General features: G+C 43.2%; 1 protein-coding gene across 1 annotated transcript in view; it reads right to left on the bottom strand.

Moving 5' to 3' along the window:
- Positions 1 to 388: 388 nt before the first annotated feature.
- The window catches only part of ALG13 (ALG13 UDP-N-acetylglucosaminyltransferase subunit), a 203,209-nt gene continuing 184,747 nt past the window's right edge, over positions 389 to 18,850 (bottom strand). The window contains exons 27-31 of the mRNA XM_077281501.1: positions 16,232 to 16,324; positions 16,100 to 16,140; positions 8,730 to 8,892; positions 3,151 to 3,442; positions 389 to 961 (exon numbers count right to left, since the gene is read on the bottom strand). Of these exons, the coding sequence (XP_077137616.1) occupies positions 3,168 to 3,442; positions 8,730 to 8,892; positions 16,100 to 16,140; positions 16,232 to 16,324 (572 nt within the window). The 3' untranslated portion in view covers positions 389 to 961; positions 3,151 to 3,167. The remainder of the gene's footprint in view (positions 962 to 3,150; positions 3,443 to 8,729; positions 8,893 to 16,099; positions 16,141 to 16,231; positions 16,325 to 18,850) is intronic.

Raw genomic sequence — 18,850 nt, 5'->3', positions numbered from 1 at the left:
GGTATTGCAGGAGGTAAAATGTACATTCTCCCATTTTAGCCACCTGTCTTTAATAGTGTTGACCGAAAGTGCTCGGATAAGGCGTTATCTGAGCATGCTCGTGTGCCTTCAGTGTGCTTGAGAAATATGTTAGCATCACCACAGCTGCGGGTCTCACGGCTGTTAGACAATCCCTGCATGTGTTGCGGCTGTTGAACAGCTGCGAGACATCGAGCTGCGGAGACTCAAACATATTTTTCGAGCATGCCGGAGACACTCAGCACATGAGCATGCTCGGAATACACTTTATGCGAGCATGTTTGCTCATCACTAGTCCTTATTCATTTTAGCAGTCATCTAGTATCTGGTAGACATGGTATCCCATTTAAATAGTTTCAAGATCAAATTAGGTTTTCATGCTTTCTTATTTATTTATAGTGACTGAAATAATGCCAATATCAACTCCCCCACAATGAAAAAGTGACATTAACACAAATACCCAGATCTAACACAAAGCCAAATATCCCTAGCAGTGAACACATTTAAAGACAAACAGTGCTTCAATACTAAAACATGTGGACATGTAAAACAAAAAACAATACAAACAAAAAAAAAACAGCTTGAATAATGTAGTTATATGGTTCATGGTCCAACAGCGTCCTTCTCAGCAGCGGTTTGAATGAAGTAGTCCAATGATAGCGACTGGGTGCCATACTAGAGGGGATAACATGCCCTCTATGACAGAAAAGAACTTAGAAAGTCGCCTGTTCAGAAATCTTCAGCAGTGTCTTTGTGATGGAATTCCTAGAAAATTAAGACTCGCCACAAGAGGCTTAGCTGCAGCCCTCCGTACAGTAAAAACTGTATCTAATCTTTATACCTCCAAGCCTAGCCACCCAGTTCAGTGCCACAAGGAATCTGGAAATTAGAAACCAGCGTTTTCTTCTCAGAAGAATCAGCCATAGTATGAAAACAAGATGACCTGGATAGAAGAAAGAAAAACGTCAAACATTAATAATAATGTCTTAACGCCCATTAATAATACCCATTTATCCATCATTCTGATGTTAGACTCAATGCTGCATCTTTTCACTTTCTAAAGACAAAGCGCACTGACAAGGTAAATGATGAGACCACCATTGTTCATAGACCAATTAATTCTGTATACTGATGCACGTTGCTGCATTACCTCACATGTCGGCTTCAAATTGTAAGTCAAGAGTGGGAGAAAACTTCAACGCTAAACAAAAAAGAGCAATTATACTTTTCAACACCCCGTAACAATTCATATACTGTGGTGTTATTGTGTGAAACTAGTATAAAAGGCATGCCGTGTTTCCACCCAGAGCAATAAGGAGTTCATTATGTACCAGCGATCCATTTTAAATACCACATTTTAATTTGCTGGAAATTTCACTTTCTCGATTGAAAAAGCTAAAATTAATTTCAACTTCCATATATCCTATATATTTCTATGGAGTATTACTGCACAAGGTCGGTCAACCAACAATATTTTTATAAGTTTTATATACCCTATATAAAGATGGTGACGTGTAGTACAATTTTGCCAACATTTGACCATTACAGCTATGGTTCCGATGAGCAGTATTTTTTTTTTGCAGTTTTCAGGTGTACTCACTTTATGAATGACACCAGGGTGCTGGTTAAATATAAAAGCCATATACTTCCTTACATGTCCGATGCTGCAACTCCACTCATCAGTGTCCTACTCCAGTCAACTGAATAACAATGTTATGTGACCGCTGCAGAAAATCAGCCTCTGATCGGCTGCAGCTTTCACAGTTATGTCCCAGTGAAGAACAGGGTTTCTTCTGTTGCGACAGAATTGTTGACCGATTGTGACCACTGCAGTCAAGTAATTATCCAAGACTGGCAGGGGTCAATTATACAAAAATTGTGAAGGTCACTTTTGTGTTATCTTCTAAAGTCTACTGACATGGGAGATCACAAAGACCTAAACAGCCCAGCTAAACATTATTAAAGCTCAAAAATTAGAGTAAACCTGATGGGAGATTCATGAATCATACAACGTCTGTGTTACTGCAGCTGTTTATGTTATACGCTGAAAGTCGTATTTCAGTGATAACATACTTTGGAAATCTGACTGGAGACTGTACCTCATAAGCTCTGGTCCAAGGCATGTGCCCAGGGGCTTCCCCCTACCCCACTTCCCTACACAGGCAGGTATGTCTGTTTACAGGGGGGAGACTGGTTAGTCAGAGCAGTGAGAAGCCAACAAACTGCTCATCCGAAACACATGGAGCAGAATTTCAGAAAAATCATTACATTGAAAAGCTGGCCGGGACCATTACCGAACAAAGCATACACATCTGCAATAAACATCAAGTATCTGATTCATGGTGCCACCTGTTCGGGCAGCATGAATTTCCTGTCAGCTTTCCTTTTAGACCCAGGCAGATATTAAAGGGGCTGTCCACTTTTCAGACAACCTTTTCTCAATCACTATATTTCCTCAATGTAAAATAACAGCCCGACCTCCCCTCCGGTAGGCGCCGTTCCAGCGAGTATGGGATTGGCTCTCTATAGCCAATTGGAAGACACTTCATTCACTTCCTTAAAAGGAAACCAACAAACGTTTGCCCTATGGATGTCAGTAGGAAGTGACAGTGAAGTGGCCACTGATTGGCTGTCGGGCTAAGGAGACATAACATCATGGGAGTCCCGGGAGACCAGGCACTGACATCACTAGAACAGCGACCACATTGGACGTGAGTAAAACCATTATTTGACATGGGGGAAATATAGTGACTGAGAAGGGTTTATCCGAGTAGTGGACAACCCCTTTGAAATTATCAACATAGATGTGTATTAGTTTGCAACACAGATGTGTGCAGGAACTGCAAGTAATTACATGCACAGTTCTCAGCTTTTAAACTGGCAAGAATAATGCATACTTTTCGTTTCCCACACAGGTCTTTGAGGGAAAGAAAAAATGAAAAATCGCTCATATGAACTTACACATGAACCAACAATTGTTAGTGTGCGATTCACACGGACTACGCACTGACTCAAAATATGCTCATTTAAACCCAGTGTAAAAGCAAACAATTGTTTACATAATAAAACCCAAAAACCTAACTAGACTGTTACCCATCACTTGAAATGCATTTACTTTTAAATCTGACATACCGATAATCCATCTGCTCTCATATCGCCTGAGGCACAAAATGAGCTGGAGGAGGTGGTGCCGCAATGTAGCTCACTTGGTGGATGTGACCAGGATTTACAGGGTTATGAATCCGGGGTGAACTGCTGAAAGGGGGGCTTACAGGATGCCAGGGTCCTACATAGTGATACGTAGGCACAACAGACACACATGAATCAAAGCCACTTATAGGAGGCTGGTTATATGGGTCAGGAACATAGGGGTAATATACTGGCCCTGGTGGTGGAGGCAGGGATTCCACATTCGGAAACTGACCTATAATTAAGGAAACTAGTGTTACTGGATTCTTGTAAGATAAAATAATGCTTCTGTAATAAAGTCTATAAATTAGAGGAAACGTGCATTCACTCGACCCCATCAAAGTCAGTCTTCGAGCTGCAATGCCTGACTCATCATACCCTGACCTTAAAGGGAGTCTGTCAAAAGACCCAAAACTGTTTATATGGTCATGTGGCTCTCTGCATAGGTAAAGTTGTGGATGACATTTTCTTTCAACCCGTTTCTCCTTGACTGAAAAATCGTTGATTGGATTTATTTGTAAATAATGCTCAAGTGCTTTTGGCATCTCAAGGCACTTCCTATCCTCTGCCTCCCTTTCTCCATTCACCACCCAGCCCCACTTTCCTCTTTTCCTCTGCTTGTCTGACCACTCACTGGCTTGACTATATAGACCATCACAGAGCAACAAATTGCATAAGCAAAGGCATGGATGACATGATCTTTCATTAGAGCAACAGGACCATATAAACAGTTTTGGGGAGGATCACTGACCGATTACCTTTAATCCACAGCCACATAGCTTCATATATGGCTTTTTAAAAAAATTTTTTATTAGGTGAACAGTGGTAGGACCAGTCGTGTGAATATATCCTTACTAAGCAAATATAAACATTCTACAGCTCTGTTTTCAGTCTGAAAGGAGAGCACCCACTGCTTTGGTCTCACAGATAAAAACTTATTTTGTGTCCTTATAACTTATTATAACATTTTCAAAACTGAAGTTACACTTTAAATCTAAAACGGTTTTATCAGTTTTAAGGGAACCTGTCACCAGGATTGTGCAGAGTAACCTACAGATCGTGTCAGGTCGGCGCCATTATACTGATTAACATGATACCCATCTTGTGGTTGTTTATCCTTTATGATCAGTTTTGCGTTAATGATATGCTCGTCCTTCGGAGCAGCCTGTGGTAGGGGGGGGGAGGGATTCATCTGGTCTCTGATTAGGTATTCATAATGCAGTCTGCTGACAGGTCACTGATCCCTCACTGACCTTCCCTCTAATTTACATATTAAATATAAAAATCACCTTCTGCAGGCATCGGCGATCCAATAGCTGCTACTGCACAGGTGGTGCAGTCTTGATAGAGAAAAAAAATTACCTCCTCCAAGATGGCGCTGCCTGCGCAGTAACAGCTATCGGATTGCCATTAGATGCTACTGTGCAGGCAAGACCGTCAGCATTTTCAGACTGATTTTTAATTTATTTTTTTAATTTACCGTATATACTCGAGTATAAGCCGACCCCCCTAATTTTGCCACAAAAAACTGGGAAAACTTATTGACTCGAGTATAAGCCTAGGGTGGAAAATGCAGCAGCTACCGGTGAATTTCAAAAATAAAAATAGATGCTCCATACCATTCATTATGGCCCCATAGCTGTGCCATATAGTGCTCTGCAACGTTCATTATTGCCCCATAGCTGTGCCATATAGTGCTCTGCACCGTTCATTATTGCCCCATAGCTGTACCATAGAAAGCTGTGCCATATAGTGCTCTGCACCGTTCATTATTGCCCCATAGCTGTACCATAGAAAGCTGTGCCATATAGTGCTCTGCACCGTTCATTATTGCCCAATGTGCCATATAGTGCTCTGCACCGTTCATTATTGCCCCATAGCTGTGCCATATAGTGCTCTGCACCGTTCATTATTGCCCCATAGCTGTGCCATATAGTGCTCTGCACCGTTCATTATTGCCCCATAGCTGTACCATAGAAAGCTGTGCCATATAGTGCTCTGCACCGTTCATTATTGCCCCATAGCTGTACCATAGAAAGCTGTGCCATATAGTGCTCTGCACCGTTCATTATTGCCCAATGTGCCATATAGTGCTCTGCACCGTTCATTATTGCCCAATGTGCCATATAGTGCTCTGCACCGTTCATTATTGCCCCATAGCTGTGCCATATAGTGCTCTGCACCGTTCATTATTGCCCCATAGCTGTGCCATATAGTGCTCTGCACCGTTCATTATTGCCCTATAGCTGTGCCATATAGTGCTCTGCACCGTTCATTATTGCCCCATAGATGTACCATAGAAAGCTGTGCCATTGCTGCTGCTGCTGCAATAAAAAAAAAAATGACATATTCACCTCTCTTGCTTGCAGCTCCTCAGCGTCCCGTCCCGGCGTCTCTCTGCACTGACTGATCAGGCAGAGGGCGGCGCGCACACTATATGCGTCATCGCGCCCTCTAACCTGCAGTCAGTGCGGAGAGACGCCGGGAAGATGGAGCGGCGCCCGGCGTGTGGAACGCGGACAGGTGAATATGTAATACTTACCTGCTCCCGGCGTCCCGCTCCTTCCCCCGGACAGCTGATCTTCGGTGCCGCAGCCTCTTCCTCTATCAGCGGTCACCGTTACCGCTCATTAGAGAAATGAATATGCGGCTCCACCCCTATGGCTGAACAGGGGAAGAGCTGCGGCACCCGGAGACCGTGGGACTGCAGGGACAGCGCCAGGAGCCCCGGAAGCAGGTAAGTATGCCTCAGCGCTCTCTCCCCCTCACCCGCCGACCCTGCCGCCGACCGTGACTCGAGTATAAGCCGAGAGGGGCACTTTCAGCCCAAAATTTGGGCTGAAAATCTCGGCTTATACTCGAGTATATACGGTATGTATGCCATCAAAAATAATAATTAAATACACATTATAGATGTGATTATGCTTCAGCCCAGGCACCACCGCCTGCCTGCAGAAGGTGATTTTTCTTTTTTTTTTAAACATATACAAGTGCTAAATTAGAATATCATCAATAAGTTAATTTAGTTCAGTTCTTCAATATAAAAAGTGAAACTCATTATATAGAGTCATTACAAACAGAGCGATCTATTTCAAGTGTTTATTACTGTTAATGTTGATGATTATGGCTTACAGCCAATTAAAAACCGAAAGTCATTATCTCAGTAAATTACAATAATTAACAAAACACATGCAAAGGCTTTTTAAGAGTTTAAAAAGGTCCCTTAGTCTGTTTCAGTAGGCTCCACAATCATGGAGAAGACTGCTGACTTGACAGATGTCCAGAAGGCAGTCATTGAAACACTCCACAAGGAGGGTAAGCCACAAAAGTTCATTGCTAAAGAAGCCGGCTGTTCACAGAGTGCTGTATCCAAACATATTAATGGAAAGTTGTGTGGAAGGAGAAAGTGTGGTGGAAAAAGGTGCAAAAGCAACTGCGATAACTCCAGCCTTGAAAGGATTGTTAAGAAAAGGCCATTCAAAATTTTGGGGGAGATTTACAAGGAGTGGACTGCTGCTGGAGTCGTTGCTTCAAGAACCACCACACACATGTATCTAGGACACGGGCTACAAGTGTCGTCTTCCTTGTGTTAAGCCACTCATGACCAATAGGTAACGCATGAAACGTCTTACCTGGGCCAAGGAGAAAGAACTGGACTGTTGCTTAGTCGTCCAAGGTGTTTTCAGACGAAAGCTAATTTTGCATTTCATTTGGAAATCAAGGTTCCAGAGTCTGGAGGAAGAGTGAAGAGGCCACAATCCAAGCTGCTTGAGGTCTAGTGTGAAGTTTCCACAATCAGTGATGGTTTGGGTAACCATGTCTTCTGCTGGTGTAGGTCTACTGTGCTTTATCAAGACCAAAGTCAGCGCAGCTGTCTACCTGGAAATTTTAGAGCCCTTCATGCTTCTTTCTGCTGACAAGCTTTTAGGAGATGGAAACTTCATTTTCCAGTAGGACATGGCACCTGTCCACACTGCCAAAAGTACCAATACCTGGTTTAAAAACAACAGTATCACTGTGCTTGATTGGCCAGCAAACTCGCCTGACCTTAACCCCATAGAGAATCTATGGGGTATTGTCAAGAGGAAGAGGAGAGACAACAGACCCAACAATACAGACAAGCTGAAGGCTGCTATCAAAGCAACCTGGGCTTCCATAACACCTCAGCAGTGCCACCGGCTGATTAACATGTCAAGTCGCATTGATGCAAAAGGAGCTCCGAACAAGTATTGAGTGCAATTATTATTATTTGGCTTCTTATAAACATGGTAAAATGAGGTTGTTTTATTATTTCCTCAGAAGCTATATATGTTTTCCATGCTTCTATTTAATTAACTATTCACCTGGTTGATCCTGCCTCTGCGCATACTCTTCCTCCTATGCGCGCACCTGGCCATTACTTCCGGTGTGCGATGGAATTCCTGGTCCCCCTGCCACTTCGCACCGTATCTAAGGTGCAGCCGCATCCCTGATGTAGCCCGCGCGCGTCCACTCTTTCTGCTTCCGGCCGCGCTGAGAAGAAACTCCTCCGTGTACTGGATCACAAGACGGCAGTTGCAGTCACCCCGCTTTCGCTTGTCCCATACACCGCTCTCCTTCCTGCGCTCATCTGCTTACAGGTACTCCATACAGGGAGGGAGGGAGAGGGGGGGGGGGGAAGAGAGGAAAAAAAACCCTTCAGCGCTCGTCAGGGAGGGTTCAATACCTTCCGAGGAGCCTTACCTATCCTGGGCACCGATGTGTCTCACAGGCTGCATGACCACCATAGATCAACAGGGAGGGCACCATAACTGTGACCTCCGTGGATCAAAAGGGAGCAGCAGGTTTTTTGGTCACAGGGATGTTACACCGACTGTGGTCTCCGAGGCCCTATCTTCACCCGGGCGTCGCCTAGCGGGCTGTGGCCATGCTTCGCTCAGGGGGGGCATGGAATACATGGCCCCCGAGGCAACTACCGGTACCTGGTGACAAGTGCAACAGACTAGCGCCTGCCCAAATCCACCCGACCCAGGCATCCTCTTCTGTCTTCAGAAGTCCATCTTTAGGGTTCCCCATCAAGGACAGGAAACCAACTGATGTGGAGAGAGGAGCCGCCCCTTTTATCTTGAAGGTTTCCTATCATTGAAGGGCGGATCCCCTCTCATGGTGCCATCATGTATGATGGAAAAATAAAGATTAAACAACCACCACAAGACGGATTTCACCAACCAAGGTATCATTTTAATCAGTATAACGGCGCCGAGCTGACACTACCTGTGGGTGACAACATAATCCTGCTGACAGGTTCCCTTTAAGAGATAATTTACTGGCCAAGTAAGACAAACAAAAGACATTCTAGAGATAAGATGAAGGTTATATTAATACAGTGATGATGGTAAAAGTTCAAGTAGTGTTAAAAGTGTTTTTGGCTCCCACAACTATGAAATATTTGGCATGTGCGGGGTGTTAACCTTTTTGATATAAAGTGATAAATGGACTGCGTTCAGTTTATTTAGTACAAAAAGTATATCAATTGTACTTACCCCCAGTTTCTAGTGTCACAGGCCGGCTATCATTGTAAACTGCTGGCACAGATTGGTCAACCAGGGGAACGGGTTCTGGAAACCCTTGGTATGGCTCAACGTGTGGTGGAGTTGGCACCTGTTGCACATATACCATAGGATGCCAAAAGCTTTGATGATAACACTAAGAAAGCAAATAAAAAAAACAACAACAATATAACTATTATGTGTGTGGTACTGTTAAAATCTTGTCTTCGGTCTCTCTTTCCTCCCTCAGAGAGTCTTCCCCATTTTTGTTTTTAGTATTTTTATTTTAATTACTGCTTGTCTCCTCTTTTTAGTATGTACAGTCCGTTAGTTGTACTGTTGGGCTCTGTTTCATGGAGATCGTTTTGGTTGCCTTGAACTATTCATGTTCATCCAGTTGCTCCCACAGACGCAGAGGATATCTTGTCCTTATGATGTCCCCTGTTTAACATCCACCATTATTGCACATTTGTATTGTTCATCCTATTTATTGAGATTTTGAACAACTTTGCACTTTATCACTTACATTATGCACTTTAATGCATATGATGTATATTCATATTTATATTCATATTATTTAGTGGCTTGTTTTGCACAGTCCTTTGGGGGCACTGAATGAGCGCTATTATTTGCTACCTTTTATTCAATGGCGGCGTCCTTGGTCTTCGGTAAGATGGCCGCTGACTGCGCGCACGCTCGCCTTGGACCTATTAGGTTTCCGGCTCCCCGGCGGTTATCAGTAGTAACTGTGCGCATGTCACATTGATGTCAATCGGTAGACTTCCGCCTCATGCGCGCACAGCTGTGACGGCCGAGGGGGAGGTGGTGCCTGGTCCCAGGGGCGCGTGCGCCGACAGTCAGCTATACTTCCGGTATGGACACTATTTAAAACACATGAGATCGGTCAGTTATTAACCCCTTTTGAGAAAGCTAGACCGCAAAACGCGAATCAGGGGGCTGCTGGGTGAGCCGGGGGAACCATCCATTTGGACATGGGTAAGCACTTGGGATTTACTACTTGAGTAGGAGTATCTATGGGGTATTGTACCTCTATACCAATGCATTTTTCCTGGCTCTACTTGTAGCATGGGATTGTTCTGATCGGAGTTTCTGGTTATTAATTTTACTTACCACGTGTTTTTGCTCTGGATGTATCCTGTTTCCCCTGCATAACCCAGCATACCTACATGTCTCCTCCATATTTCCTTTCTAAGTGCCATATGAGTATTTTATGGTGTAATTTGGTTGTAACATAATAAAATATTTTTTCTAATTATTATTATGACTTATTGGATGTTCATACTCAGTCTTCTTGGTCTATGTATTCTGGAGTTGTCCTGTTGGTCCAGCGTATCTGGACATTAATGTTGGGGGAGTGATATTGATCCACTCTCTGCCACATTTTCACTATATGCTTGATTCTTGTTTTGATAACAACAATATATCTAGCATTACAAAGTATCAGATTTTGAATACTTTACTTTTGCTTGAGGCCTAAGTTTACAGGAAACCTGTCCTGTCAAATAAAGCCTCACATTTATGACTGAAAGCCAGCAGCTCCTGGAAGGATTAAAGTTAGTTTTCTCCCTGGTGCCACACTTTCAGTAAGGTGGCCTGGTATCTTACTAATGCTATTTATTAATCTTTATGGGAGTAATCCAACATGAAATATTAAAGGGAACCTGTCAAGAATGGCTGCACATTTTACTAAGCAGTAAGTTGCTAAGATGCTCTTTTTTATAAGTATTACCTAACAATATATCCCTTTAACCCCTTGCCAAAGCAGACAATTTGCATTTTTATGTTTGCTTTTTCCCTTTTTCCAAGAGTCATAATTTTATTTTTCTGGCAACATAGCTGTTGGTTTCAGGAATTTCTTTTGTCTAAGAGAATTAGAGATTGCATATAGCAAAGTTAAAGTAAAGAAGAGAGCCACACCTAAACTCTTCAGCTGGGTGTAGACAGTATTAACGTTATCTAATGAGCGGTGTGTATGCCAATGCCAGCACATATGTAGAGATAATCATATTGCTACAATGTATGTCCAGAAAATGCCTATATAAACACTGACCTATGATGTAATAAAGAGATCTGCCTTGATGCTCAATGTATCAGTGTGGATTTTCCATGCACGTATTTGGATTTTACAATTTAATTTGGAGCAGGCATGTTGTCTCAGAACATCCCACATTAAGTAGCGACGACACCACCATAGTATAATCCAAAGCAGACCGCAAATTCTTCAATGAAAAGGTAACCCGATGGCCCGAGGATGGAATATGAAAATCCTCAGAAAAACCCTTAAAGAATCTCAGCCTTCACCCTATCAGGGAACCCATTTAAAAAGGGGGCCATCACGAGATGGGTCACCCCCTTGACTAACACCGGACGATCATTTTCCCTTTCCCATCTTAAAACATTTTGCGGCCCCATGTGAAGCTCCATTACAGTCTGAACACAAGCACCTGAACCTGCAATTGCTCCCATATTTGCACTGTCATTAAACTGCCAGCACGCTCCTGCCTTCTACTTGGACCCTGAGCTCTTTGACTAGTTTCCCGAGGAAGTTGAATGATTCTCACTGCTTTTACCCCCGAAAAAGGAATGCCTATATGGTACTACAAATGGGCCATTAGCTTCCCAAAGAATACTTGGCTGCACAACTTTCCTCTGCCAGAACAGTTGTCAGACACCTTTTCCAAAACCACATGCCATTGCCATGATCGTAAATATCTGAAGCCAATAACGCCTGTGGAATCAAACACCACCTCCGCTTTTCCTCCACTTCCTTCTTACCATCATTTTTTTTCATCTTTATTCAAGTTAAATTTCTCAAGTGGAAGAAACGAAAATATATCCACATAATGATTCCGCCAAATCTTTCCCCTTTTTAAAAAAAAAAAAAAAAAAATCCCTTAGGGAAGGCGCAAATGGTCAGTTATTGGCACCGCTTTGGACCTAGCACATCTCCGCTCCATCCAAAGAGCTGCCGGTTTTTGAACGCAGGTGATTCCACATGTGTTCGTTGAACCGTGCAGAATCACAGAGTCCAATACATTGTATGGGTGAAATTTATCTTGCGGAGACTGAGAGTCTCCACAAGATAAATTGACACATGGGGGGTCTGGAAAGACGCACCGCATGTCCGTCTCCGCAGGTAAGCCTCGGGCGTTGGTGCACGCATAGTGGACATGGGATTTCTTGAAATCCCATCCATTATGCTGTAATATCTGGCTGCTTTGTGTTGGACGCAGCGTTTAAGGACCGTGCGCTCGTACCCTTAAGGACTGGGGGTATTTTCATCTTTACTCCCCTACTTTCCAGAGCCATAACTATGTTATTTTGTGAGGAATTGTTTTTTGCGGGACGAGTTGTACTTTTGAACAGCATCATTGATTTTATCTTGTACTGGAAAATGGGAAAAAAAAATAAAATAAAAGTGCTGTGAAATTGCCAAAAAAAAAAAGTGCAATTCCACAATTGCTTTTTGGGTTTTTCTTTTTTACCATGTTCACAAAATGCTAAAACTGACCTGGCATTATGATTCTCCAGGTCATTACAAGTGTGTAGACACCAAACAAGTGCAGGCTCTTTTTTTATTTAAGTGGTGAAAAAAAGAAAATGCAAAGTTTACAAAAAAAAAAAAAAAAAAAGTGCCATTTTCCTGAGATCCGTAGTATCTCCATTTTTTGATATCTGAGGCTGGGTGAGGGGTTAATTTTGCACGCCGATCTGATGTTTTTATTGGTACCATTTGGTGTGGATACAATCTTTTGATCACCTGTTATTGCATTTTATTGCAATGTTGCAGCAATAAAAAAAACGTAATTCTGGCGTTTTGATTTGTTTTCTTGTTACGCCATTTATGGATTGGATTAATTCTTTTTATATATTGATAGATCGGGTGATTCCAAATATGTGTGTTTAATCGTTTTTATGGTATTATTTTGAATGGGGCAAATGGGGGAATGATTTCAACTTTTATATTTTTAAAAACTTTTTGAACTTTTATTTGCTTCAATAGTCTCCATGGAATACTAGAAGCTGAGATCATCCAATCGCTAGTGCTACATAGTAGCAGAAATGCTCACTTGCTATGAGCACTGACCACTGGACAATGACAACCACAGGGGACTCCTGCAGACCCTGGGTTGTCATGCCAACCCATTGACGACCTGTGGTCATGTGACACAGGCGCTGATGGGTGTGATTAGTGACGTGCTTCCCGAGCGTGCATGTTAAATGCCGCTGTCAGAGTTTGACAGTGGCATTTAACATGTTAACAGCCGCGGATGGGTCACGATTCCACCTGCGCCTCACAGGGCGCCGGATCCCAAACCAAACATGGGAGGCGTCCAGTCTCGGACATATCTGTCATTGGACGTTAAGAGGTTAAATGGGCCCCCAGTGGCCCTTCAAAAACACACTCACCTTTTGCATTATAAAAGCTTAATTGCATTCGCCTTGTCCTTTTCAGTCTGAATGGGCACACCTGTAGAAACCCCCTCACTACCCACGTTTACTGATGCCAAAGGCGACGGTAACTAAGCTACTGCTGAAGATAACACCAACCTAACAACCATCCATGCATGATAAAAATTGGTACAACTTGATTAACAGATCCCTGAGCCCTGGCACATCTGTTCCACCACGACCCCTTCCTGCAGACCACTGGGACCCACTACCTGACCACACACACCCTGGTCTGACCCAAGACCTAGGCAACATACAAGACAGTCATACTACCTGGATTGAACAGGCGCCGTGAACCCGCCAGCCGTAGATCCAGCATCCAGGTGTCCGTCCCGCTTTTCCACTCCCAAATATTCTTCATCCACCCCTAGTTGTCATGTCACCGTGGGTTGTGGGGGGACTGGATGAAGTGCAGCACACATCCAGCAAATGACCTTCGCCTGGCTTGAATCCTGTTATGATTTATATTTGCGGCTGACTCCTCAGTGGGACCTGCTGCAGCCATCCTCGGCTGGCACCTGTAACCTGAAGGCCCCCCCCCTGCCAGGCACGTCCTCAGGAGTGCCTGCGGCAAGAGTAGCTACCCTGCATCGCACAGAGACAAGCCGCACCTCCTCTAGTGTAATGCCTGCCCGCCTCCTTTGGGTACAAGCCACAGCGTGCTCACTCTCGCAGGTGGGCTGGAATGATTCCTTCAGAACCGTGACTGCTGGACCGAAGTAGATCACCTGCACTTACCGTCCTCAGGGTCCCTGGTGGGGCTCCTAAGCTATTGCCTGCAGCGATGGGTCACTTCAGGGCTCAAGCACTCCGGAGGCCTCGCTCTTCTCACCCGCTGTCTGGACCCCTCATCCACATCTCAGCTCTGATCTCCCAGCATGCCAGCAATTTATTCCCGGAGCAGTCGTGTCAGCTTGCAGGCTTGAAGCAACCCGCAGATGCCATAGAAGGGAATCCACGGCCACCATAAGGTAAAATGAGCAAAAGGGTACGTGTGGGATTCTCTCTAGGGATTCTGAACCAAAAATTGTCCCTTTTCCAGCACTTTTCCCTTAAATACCACTCATTCTCTGCCTCCGCACCCCCCCCCCCACTTATGATCACCCTATAATCTCCTTAGTATGTCAAACTTGAACCTCCCCATCCAACCCCTGTCATGGCGGGCTTTGCTCCAATTTAATTCACCTCCAGCCCCCTTCTTGATTTTACATAAATGCATAAGATAGAATTCCCAGAAAATCAGCAACAAATTCCACATGTAACATGCTGATTTGGACATGCAATTACTGCAGAAATGCTAAAGTAATTCTTTTATGCATTCCCCCTATAATAGATAGGCTAACATTGATCCCATCCTGACATGTGATGCAAGTATGCAAAGATGTGTGCCGGCACCATCCACAGATACTCCCTTTACAGCAGGGGATAAGCAGAGAACCAGACTATACAACAGTGTTCCCCAACTCCGGTCCTCAAGAGCCACCAACAGGTCATGTTTTGAGGATTTCCTTAGTACTGCACAGGTTATTGAATGCTTGCCTGTCCAGGTGATGCAATTATCACCTGTGCAATACTAAGGAAATCCTGAAAACAAGACCTGTTGGTGGCTCTTGAGGACCGGACTTGGGGAACACTGCTATACAAGAACACAGGTGTGTATGAAATAACATGAACAAAATTGAAGCAAAAAAAATAGAAGGAAAAAAAAAAATTGCACTCACTGTCCTTTTAAATTTTTAGTAAAGAAGAAACATTTTAAACGATGGGTTTGCAGGGGTGCATGGAATGCTTACAAGACTACAGCAATTTCTCACCAACTGGTGCTTCAACACGTTCTCGTGTATGATACAGGACGGTGAGGGCGATTTTTCCTCTATTTTTTCCTCCAATGATGTACAGTACAGACCAAATGTTTGGACACACCTCATTTAAAGATTTTTCTGTGTTTTCATAACTATGAAAATTGTATATTCACACTGAAGGCATCAAAACTATGAATTAACACATGTGGAATTATATACTTAACAAAAAAGTGTGACACAACTGAAAATATGTCTTATATTCTAGGTTCTTCAAAGTAGCCACCTTTTGCTTTGATGACTGCTTTGCACACTCTTGGCATTCTCTTGATGAGCTTCAAGAGGTAGTCACCGGGAATGGTCTTCCAACAATCTTGAAGGAGTTCCCAGAGATGCTTAGCACTTGTTGGCCCTTTTGCCTTCACTCTGCGGTCCAGCTCACCCCAAACCATCTCGACTGGGTTTAGGTCTGGTGACTGTGGAGGCCAGGTCATCTGGCGTAGCACCCTATCACTCTCCTTCATGGTGAAATAGCCCTTAGCCTGGAGGTGTGTTTACAATAGAGTGTGAAACAACTGAAATTAAGTATATAATTCCACATGTGTTAATTCATAGTTTTGATGCCTTCATTGTGAATGTACATTTTCATAGTCATGAAAATACTGAAAAATCTTTAAATGAGAAGGTGTGTTCAAACTTTTGGTCTGTACTGTATATGTGTGTCACACAGCAATGAAATTCTGGGGTATTCATGGTGTTGACATGCCAGCCAGGTTCCCACTGAAGACTCCTATGAAGCCCAGCCTGTCGGTATGACTCTTGGAAGAAGAGATTGAAAAAAACAAGTGCAAAAATGAAATTGGGCTCAGATGGGAAAAGATTACAAAATACAGACTTTCTAAGGACAAAACATTTAGAAATGATGGTGTTCACTGTGATAATACCAAAATAATTTTCCCACTGGGTTTTAGATCTGAGAAGAAATGTTTTACTTTGAAGAAACAATCCATTTGTAGATGATGATGATGAATATGGTCTCCAATTGGATAAACAGAATAGAAATTGAAAATATCAACCAAATACTCTACTTACTTGTAAGCCCAGGTTAAAATAATACTGTAGAACCTTTGTGTCTGAAACAAGAAAAGAGCAATAGTTAGCAGCGGAAGGAGTGGAATGAGTTTAGGGAAAAAAAAAAAAAAGTAGGAACATTTTGATTTGTACCTCTTGGTAGATCGCTGCCACTAGGGTCACAAGAATAAGGAGGAGGAGGCAGAGGAATTGTACAGTCCCCCATTTCTCCAGGGCCGGGTGTAACTTTAAAAAAAAAACAAAAAAAAAAACAACAACTCAGATTAGCACCTATAAAGTCACAATCTGCTCATTCCCATAGAGTTTAGTATGTCACGTTGTTTGTGTGCATCCCGCATCATGGGTGAGACAAAACACTAAAGCCTTCAGCAGCATCATCTTTGCATGTCTCTGTCTCACTTTCTCTGCCCTCCCACCAAAATCGTTCTATAGGTAACTTTATATCAGTTTTTTCAAGATAGATTTTAGCAGTATTTCAGAATGGTCAGTTCAAGAGGCAGGGGTGGCAGATTACAGTAAAGAAAAAATATATTTTTTTCTCTAATAAGCTTTTAATATTTGCTTGTAGTAATGTTGATGGAGGATTCTCTCTTTTTCTGTGCCCTTGGAGAAATTATTGACCAACAGGGGAGCAGGTAGAGCGTGTAAATCATGAATGTGTTAGGCTACTTTCACATTTGCGTTTTAATCTGCGTTTAATCCGCAAACGCAAGGTCAAGAAAAATGCAAGAAAACGCGTGTAAAAGCAGCGTTTTCAAACCGCATGCGGTTAACGCATGCAGCATAAAAACGCTGCGTTTACATGCTTTTTTACGCGTTTTTCATGCGTTTGCGGTTTTTTTGCGCATGTTGAAAAAATTTACAGGAGAAAAATCTAGATCACAAGAAACAGCCAATGGGACTACAGAGGGCGTGTATTATAGGATATCTATATATAGACCCTAGGACAGCTGAAATCTTCAGATTTTGCTCCTGTATCCTGTGATATGATGGATCTTCACATGGATAGCTTTTACTTCAACCCGGATCTAAGCATCAACATTTTTCTGGTGTGTGCGTTTGCTTGGGAGCAACACCGAAACCGTGAAAAACAGAGAAGGACACGGCGTAGGCGTTTTTGGCAACACCCCATTGTAAACTGCGGGAGAGCCGTGGTGCATATCACACCCTGTATGTCGAGCTCAATGAGAACCCGGAAAAATTCCCGGAATATACCAGGATGTCACAAGACTCTTTCCGGGATTTGCTTGCTCGCGTCCAAGGAGCCATCCGGAGACAGGACACACAGCTCCGTAGAGCGATTCCACCAGAGGAACGTCTCCTGGTTACCTTAAGGTACGTAATAATTCTAAACAAATGCTAGTCATAATTATTGCTGGTCTGACATGTATTCTTTTCAATTTTGTAAATTATTTTTTCTTTCTTACAGATTTCTTGCAACTGGAGAGAGCTTGTCATCCCTCCATTTCCAGTACCGCCTTGGAATTTCCACCCTGTCTGGAATAGTTTTTGACACCTGCCGGGCTTTGTGGAACATTCTCCGTGAAGAATTTATACCCATACCCACGGAGGACATGTGGAAGGAAATTGCTGATAAATTTTGGACTGTGTGTGATTTCCCCAACTGTTTGGGTGCGGTGGATGGGAAGCACATCCGGATTATCAAACCAGCCAGAACGGGATCACAGTTCTTCAACTACAAGAAATATTTTTCAGTAGTTCTCATGGCAATAGCCGATGCGGACTGTCGCTTCCTTGCCGTGGACATTGGGTGCTTTTGGCCGTGGCAACGATTCACAGACTTTTAAAAACTCGGATATGAGCCAACGTGTTAATGGCAAAAATTTTAATTTTCCACAGCCACGACCTCTCCCCAACACTCAAGGCCCACCGCTGCCATTTGTAATGGTTGGGGATGAGGCCTTTCAGATGAGTGAAAATCTCCTGAAGCCCTATTCAAGTCGGGACTTGAACCGCACAAAATGGATCTATAACTACAGACTAACCAGGGCCCGCAGAACAAGTAGAGTGTGCCTTTGAGATTATGGTGTCCAAATGGCGCATTCTAGCAACTGCCATAAATCTAAAAATGGAGACAGTGGATGAGATGGTAAAAGCCTGTGTGGTTCTCTACAATTTCATTCTGGCTAAGGAGCGACCCACCATAGAACTTTATGAACCTGTTGCAAACCCTTTGCCTGATTACCGTCATCACCCGCTGCGGTCAACAGTTGAAGTAGGCCACATGCGGGACCAATTTGCTGCCTTTTTTGATTCTGACATTGGACGTGTGTCATGGCAGGACAATATGGTGTAAAATGTCCTGCTGGCTTCGGCTCTGTAAAGTTATGTTTTAAATGTTAATAATGTTTTTTCTAATAAAATAATTGTGTTTTATTTTCTTCACCATGTCTCCTATCTATTTCCTTTACAAACCACTTTGGGTTTTTGGGCTTAGGTTGTTGACGTCATTGCGTCCTGTTTCGGTTCACCAGTAGCTATTTGCCGCAGACTGTAGAGATGATGGCTGTTTGGTGTCGTCGCATTCGCAGTATTTGTTCAGTACTTAACATCAGTATTTGTAAGCCAAAACCAGGAGTGGTAGTTAAATGCTGAAGTGGTGCATATGTGTTTATTGAACTTTTCCTCACATAGTTCCACTCCAGGTTTTGGCTTACAAATAGTGCTGTAAAATACTGAGCAAGTCATCAAGTCAGGTGTCAGAAATAATGAATTCATGATGCACAAATA

Source organism: Ranitomeya variabilis, chromosome 2, assembly GCF_051348905.1.
Source record: "Ranitomeya variabilis isolate aRanVar5 chromosome 2, aRanVar5.hap1, whole genome shotgun sequence".
Classification (NCBI taxonomy): Eukaryota; Metazoa; Chordata; class Amphibia; order Anura; family Dendrobatidae; genus Ranitomeya; species Ranitomeya variabilis.
The sequence above is the reverse complement of the archived record's forward strand: the minus strand, read 5'-3'. Positions and strand labels throughout refer to the sequence as shown.